This window comes from Corvus brachyrhynchos, unplaced genomic scaffold (assembly GCF_000691975.1).
Source record: "Corvus brachyrhynchos isolate BGI_N302 unplaced genomic scaffold, ASM69197v1 scaffold188, whole genome shotgun sequence".
Lineage (NCBI taxonomy): Eukaryota > Metazoa > Chordata > Aves > Passeriformes > Corvidae > Corvus > Corvus brachyrhynchos.
The window spans coordinates 1,197,928-1,205,284 of NW_008239647.1; the positions used below are offsets into that span (position 1 = coordinate 1,197,928).

Consider the following 7,357-nt stretch of genomic DNA (forward strand, 5'->3'; position numbering starts at 1 on the left):
CCTCCAGGAGAAAAAAAGTCAGGAATTCTTATGGATATACTTGGTAGGGTCATAATCTTTTGGGGATTTGCTTTCGTCGTTTTTGCTTAACTTGCTCATTTTGGGGAGAGCAGGCAGATTAGAATCAGTCTGTTTAATTATTTATATAAAGCTTATTTTTTACTTTAAAGATTATGGGAGGAAAGAGAAGCATAGTGTTCCAAAGAAAGAGATTGTGAGGAACATAGTGCCTCAGTTTACATATACACATTCATTTATTCTTTACTGCTGATCTTTTGAAGGCTGTATCCTTGTCACATGGTGTTTTGTCTCAGTGCAGAAGTGATAGATGGGATTTTTAGTTGGTGTGAAGGAGGTCAGATTAAATAATCGTCCTTCCTTTCGCAGTACTTGGTGATCAGAAGCTGTACTGCAGCTGCAGTCTGGTGGTGGAGGGGCCCACATGAAATGATAATCATGGAAGAGAGGAAGTGTGTAAGCTGAGAAAGCTGGGAGTTGCCCAGAGCTGATAACACAGCAAACATGGTAAATGAGACTTATGGGTATGGCTGAAGGATAGAGTGGCTCTGCAGCAAACAGAAAAGAATAAACCTACATTTTGTGGGGAGGAAGATGTAATACTCAAATGTCAAGTGGGAACCAAACTGTAGGTGTTGGGGGTAGGTTTTTGTGGTTTGTTTTTTTTTGGTTTGGGGTTGGATTTTTTTAGCTAGACAGTATGAACAGAAGAGATCTTTTGAGTGTAATTCAAAGTGTATGGTTTAATTTTTGCTGGTATAACTGTAACTACATTGGGTTTATTGCTGCAAAGCTGTGTAGAGTGGAAAAACTCCAGTATTGATTAGTCACTCGTCATCAGTCATCTGTGGAAGTCTAGCCCCAGAGCTGTGAAGGCTTAAAATTCAGGCTGTAAGAGTGGTTTAATTTTTTTTTTTTTTTTTTTGACTCAAATAAGGAAACTCTGATAATGCTGTGTTTGGATGTTGCTGCAGAAAGAACCAGCAATTGCTAATAAATGATAAGGAAAGAATGAGGTATTGCCATCCTAAAATAAGTGCGATAAGGGAGTCAGCAGAAATCTGCAGCTTCCTCACAGGGTTACTGCTTAGCTTGAATTCAAGGAGGGAATTCCTTGCAGAAATATGCACAAACCAGGCTTTTGTACTGGGATATAATCTAACAAAGCATGCATTTGCAAGCATTAGCTTATGACATTCCTAACTGAAACTTCAGAGCTTATACGTGAGAAAGGTGGAGCTGGAAGCCAAGTTTGACTATTCTGAGGCATGTTTTTATCACAAAGGTCACAGGACGGGTATCTACATTTTAAATAGACCTTATTGGGAGGAAATCATGCTGGTGTTCTAATCACCAGCCATGGCAGTATTAAGTAGCACCATGCAGAGCCTACTTGGTCAAAAACCAGAATAGCCTACTTGATGAGAAAATGTGGCAGCCTGCAAATGAGGTTTCATTGACCTGTGAAGGTCTAAGAATTTAAAATCTCAATTTATAAATCCTATAGGAGTTACAATAATTCCCATGAAACTATTATCTGTAGTTTAAAATTGTGTAAGTATTGTCAGCTAAAGATGTAGTAGTCACTGTGAACTGTAAATTATCTCTTTAGAGAGGGGGAAATAAGTACAGAGAAGTGAAACTGTGGTTTTATGGTATACAGCTTGTCTGTCAGTAGAAACCGAAGAACCACTGCATTCTGTTTCTTTCTGATTATTTTAACACCCACCTGTTTCCTTTCTGCTCTTTAAGTTCCACATGACCTTTAAAGTTCCCAAAATACCAAGCCCAAGCTCTGCAAGTTCCGTATTTATTTGGTTTGAGCAGTTGGTGGTATTGAGGGGTCTTAGACCAGGCAGATAACTGCTTTTGAACACTGGATTTAAGACACTGCTTCTACTAGTGCCTTTCAATGCATTAGGTTTTGAGGCAGACACTGTATAAATCACTAGTCTAATTAAGAGAAAAAGGAAAACCCTTGGGATTTCACCTCAAATAATCATAAAGTAAAACTAAGTTTCTGGTTCTCAAAAAGGCTGGCTAAGGAGAATAAGCACTTACGATGCAACATGTGTGATTCACTGTACTCTTTAGTACACCATGAATCCACAGGCTAAAATGTACTTGAAGTTTATTTGAAAATCAGTAGCAGAGACGTATCAACACCTCTTCAATGGAAAAAGCAGGGAGAATTCAGCTGTTCTGCTAGAGCGTTTATCAGCTGGGTTTTTTCCTGTGCTCTCTAAAATTATAAACCATTTTTAATTTTTCTATGAGAAAGACCAATAGCCAAAAGCAAAAGTCTAAAGGAGCATAGTAAATTAAGGAGAGTATTCACTGATATCTCCCTGAATGCTTGCTCAGCCTTCAGGACTTTGCAATCCAATGACTTCCTGTGCCAGAAGTAATTTCTGTGCATTAATAGCTATCTATAGATTTCTCTTTCATGAATCTGCCTCCATGGGCACATCTGCAGGAAGGCAAGCTCCATTAGTTCTGCCATTCTCAAGAGAGTCAATCTTTAATTTTCTGTCATCATTGTTGCTATGTCAAAGGTTGATTTTAGATAGTATAATAAAGCATTTTTTACTTTAGAAAAAACAAAAGCCTGTACTCTTATTTCCACCCACTGTGAATCTTCCCTTTTAAGGGTGACATCAGTAGCTCTTTCTTCCTATCAGTAATGAACTGATTGTTTCTTCTGGGAGTGTTCATTTATTCAAGTGGCTTTGATTTGCATGAATATTCAGTGGTCCCCATTGGGCTGGCTTCGACAGGTGGGTGGGCCTAATGGTTAATGATATTAGCTGGGTGTTTGATAACACAATTTAACAAAGAAATGCTAGAGGCTTATTGCTGAAGGGTCTTGGAGCCTACGGCAAGCATAGCAAGTGCCTCTGTACCAGAAACAGAAAACAGCTGGCTCAGGGCTCGCTCTTTGCCAGTGAGTGATGGTTACGTGGTACTTCCTTCCCCCTAACGGCAGTGCAGGTCACCATGCCATCTAGGGCAAGTATTCTGGCCTGTCTGCAGAGCCTCAAGACACATCCTGTGCTTCCTGGCAGGAGGATCACCACTTGGGGCAAGTTAACAGTGACCCTGGGATGCTGAGTTGTTGCAAGTCACTGCAAATCTGGTGTGGGTTCTCACAACTTCTCAGCCTCTTGCTTCTAAACCAGGCAGAACAGAAGTGGTACGAAGATGTGAAATTAAACATTAAAAGGCTTGGCTACTGCTGCTTGTTCACATAATGTTTTTTGCAGGCTCTTTGTTTCCCTTTTCTGCATGAAGATTTTTCCATTTTCTTGGGCCAGTTCAGCCACAGGTTCTTGCAATCCTCTCTGGTTCTTAAGTGTTTCTGACTTTTAAAACATGATGTTGTGTGTAATATTGTCAACTGCTGAGCTTGTATCAGCAGGACATCAGGCAGGAGAATGGACAACAAACATGCTTCATGTTTAAGTTTTTCAAGTGTCTCTGATCCAGCTGATAATAAATTAATCTGAGAACTGGACTGTTGCTGTTCCAGCAGCTATATATTTGTTCAAGACTAACTACTTAGGACTGCAGAGATCACAGTTTACAGAAGGAAATTTTGAGGAAAATAAAATGCTTTTTTATTTCAATTTTAACTACTAGTTTCTGGAGAGGAAAAAAATAGGTCATCTGTATAAATTTCCAGTGTCTCTTGCCATTTGACTTACTTTGGGAGTTATTTTATGTTCGTGCGAACTGATTCCTGTCTAGGCCATTGTCTGCAGTTTCTTACACTTCTTAAACCAAAGGTCAAGTGTTGTCAGCGTGCACCCCATGCAACCTGACAAACCTCGCTGCAGACACCAGACCTGGGAGAAGAGCAACGGGTGGGGGAATTACACACAACTGTTCAAAACAAATATTGCTGGGGGCTTCCTGAGACAACCTTTTCTCTCTCTTTTTTTTTTTTTTTTTTTTTTTTTTTTTTTTTTTTTTTTTTCCCCAGGGGTAGCTGCATGGGGAAGGGAAGCAGGGCTTGGTTCTTTTGTGTCACTATTGCTATATACAAATTTGTTTTTTGAGTTGCCCACTCACGTTACAGCGACAATTCACAGAAGGAAGCAAAATGCAATACAACATAATGTGGTCCTTAGCCCTTCTCAGAGCATGGACTCTCTGCTCTGTCTCATAATGTAGAATTTAATAGATTATAATGTGGCCCTGAAGGGTTTAAGTTGCCTTCAGTTATGAGTAAATCAAGATATTTCTGCAAATGCACTATCAAACAGTGTTTATTGATTAGAAGAATGTGTTGATCTCTGAGCTGCTCCTTGGTCTTAGTGTGAGAATTAGTAGCTCTAGAGAAAAGAGATCATGATCCTTGTAGTTAAGCTGCTGCTTGGGACCCTGGAAACAGTTTTTAATTCACAGCCTTGTATAATATTATATAAATCATATAAATTATGTAGAGCACATAACATCAGTAAAATGGGAAAAAACTTCCTTGCTTTGCAGGTTTGACATGCCAGTTTGTTCGGTGGATGTATAAACTGCAACATATTTGTAAAACCACCAATGAAAATCTGAGTGTGATTCCTTTTATCAGTGGTGAAAAGCTTTATTAGCAGCCTTTGTTAGAATAGGGACAGTATTATTTAGTATCTGCATGTCTTTTTCAGAGATGATGAATTTTATGTATTCTTGGCTACACTTTTGCATCTAAGGATAATCAACTGTCAGGGGAAGTGTCAGTGTGAAATGTTTAGTGTACATGCTGTGAATAATGTTGTTTTGGACACAACAGTCATTAATTTTGTTGGCATGGGAAGGCATAGTCAGACATGGGCACTTTTAAGACATCTGATGTCTTATTTTGGCATAACTCTGCACACTTCAGCTAGTGATTTCTAGGTCTTTCCCAGGAGGATTGAACAGAATTGGGCATAATGCTAATCTGGTCCATTCATTCACACTTGTAGTCCTGATGTGGGGTCATTTTGGCCAACCTGAGTAGTCTCAGTCTCCTATAACACACCAGATGTATTCCTCCCCAGGGGGATCCCCTGCAAGGGATCTGTATCATTTACATATTTACATCATTTACATATGCATGTCTATTTGCTGCCCTGGGACTGCTGCCATTGGAATAGCCCATCTGGAAACATTTCATTTTCATAATGAATATGTCGTAAGGCGGTCTTAATTACTGTCTGTCTAGGCCTTCTCTAGCTAGCTCTTACCCTCCAATCCCTTCCACATTTATCTCTATAATCTACCATGTGCACACGCAACTTTCATTTCTTACTGTAGATGCCCTTTTCTTAGAAGCAATATGCTGGATTTTGGCTTTTCTGACCTTGCAGCCCTTTGGTCTCTAAGGCACAAGATCTCCTCTCCTAAAAGGGAAACAACAGAATCAGAAGTGGTTGTAGTTTGGTATTTTACCAGCTAGAAGTGGAAATGCCAGTCAAGTGAACTTGCCTTAAAGGGGTTTGTGGGATCTCATGTTATTGTCTCTTTGCAGGGTATCATCCAAGCCTACAAGAGTGGCATAACCCTCCAGGGAAACACCACTAGCCTGGGCAGGTGGGACTACAGTGGGTCTTTCTTCTTCTCCATCTCTGCAATAACAACCATTGGTAAGAGTTCCCTGCTTATGGGACCACCTCATAGGTAGGAAAAGTGGGAATGAGGACCTGCACTCAGATGCTGCTCCAGCACTATGTAGTTACCTGAAGCTTGCAGTAGCCAAGTAGGGAAGCACCCATGAACCTAGCCCTAGGAATACTTTGTCAGTGCCCGCACAGTAATGATCTCTACCTGATTAGACACAGGGATAATTAGCTCAGGACATATTCTTACTAAGTTATGCAGCTTCTGGGGCCTGAACTTAATGGTGCTGCACTGCCTGGACTTTCTCAAGCCGTGTGCACTCTGAGAGGTCTGAGGTGAATTGTGCATTGAAATGAGCTTTGCCTGTCACAAGGACAAGAATGGTTTTGGAAAATTCTTAATACTGGCTATTGTGTCTTCAGAGACTAAATTTATGAATTTTTCCTCCTTATTACTGCCTGTATTAGATGAGGACCTGCTTGTTCAAGTGAAAGTTAAATAGCTGGATAAACATTACAATTCAGTTGACTCGGGTTTCAGCAAATGGGGTAATGCAAAGTCACAAAGAAATGATGGAAATAAGTAGGGGGAGAGGAAATGGAAACAAACAAATGTACTAGGTACAGAGCTACTTAAGGCAGATGCTATTAATTATTGTCAGTTTATATCCCCTGCCCCCAAAACCATTAATAACTTGCCCTGATGTCTTTTTCTTGTGGTGTGACCTAGTGTTTAAAAAAAAAAACCATGGAGGGGAGAGTATGTGGAGACATGATTGTTAAGTATCAAAAATCCCTCATGGGTTTCTTGACTTGTCAGCTCTCTTCAATTTTAAGTATATTTTAAAATCAAGAATTTTCCTTTTTGTACCCAAATGGAAACCTTCTTTTGACTTCTGATTGTTACTGAAGATACTCTGGTTCCAGAACACTAAGCCCCCAAGCATGAGCTCAACGAAAGAGAGGGTTTGTGGGTTTTTTGTGGGGGTGGAGACAAGTGAGTGGTGGTGTGTCATCTTCCTGTGACTCAGTACATCTTTCTGTCCTGCTCTTTTGCACATGCATTGTCCTGGTTGGGACCACACTTTGTGTGTTTCAGTTGTACTGCTAGGCGAGGGTTATACCAGATGATGGCAGTGGAGGCTCATCAGACAGGGTTACACAGGCTGTGGGTTTCCAGCAGAGCCTGGCCAGTTCCTTCCCGCCTTTGGCAGAAAGCACCATCTGCTCAGAGATGTTTTGCTTGCCGCAGTAGTGAATCCTGATGAGTTTCTAAGCCATCAGAGTGACTGTTTCACCACAGCCAGTTTAAATTAGTGATATTCAGGAAGAATCAAATTTATCATGTTAAAATATAAGAGAATCTTGTGATGTTGGCAGAGATCTAGACTAACCATTTCTGCTCTTCTACTAAGAGTAGCTGCTAGGCTACTCTCCCTCCCCCAGCCCCCCACTCCCCTCTTTTTTTAAGTAAACTCCTCACCCTGATGGCTGCAGGGGAGGAAGACAGGACGGGGCATGACACAGCCGAGCTGATAGCAGAGGCAATTGAAAATTGAAAAGAACCGAGTATTGCAGCTCTTCATCTTGTAATTTTAAAGCTGATGCTATGACTCTATGGACTTGTTAATGATTTTTCAGTTGTGGATTTGAGAATGCCATACAAGGCATTTCTGTGCAGAGAACTGCAGACAACTGGACCCTTCATTTTGCTTTTTCAAGTTAAATTGTTAGTTGCATACAGATTAGTG

The 7,357-nt window shown here is 40.5% G+C and overlaps 1 protein-coding gene across 1 annotated transcript in view; it reads left to right on the top strand.

Annotated features, from left to right (window-relative positions):
• Positions 1–7,357, top strand: part of LOC108448635 (potassium channel subfamily K member 17-like) — a 32,870-nt gene that overhangs the window by 8,165 nt on the left and 17,348 nt on the right. The window contains exon 3 of the mRNA XM_017742329.1: positions 5,519–5,633. Coding sequence (XP_017597818.1) covers positions 5,519–5,633 — 115 coding nt within the window. The remainder of the gene's footprint in view (positions 1–5,518; positions 5,634–7,357) is intronic.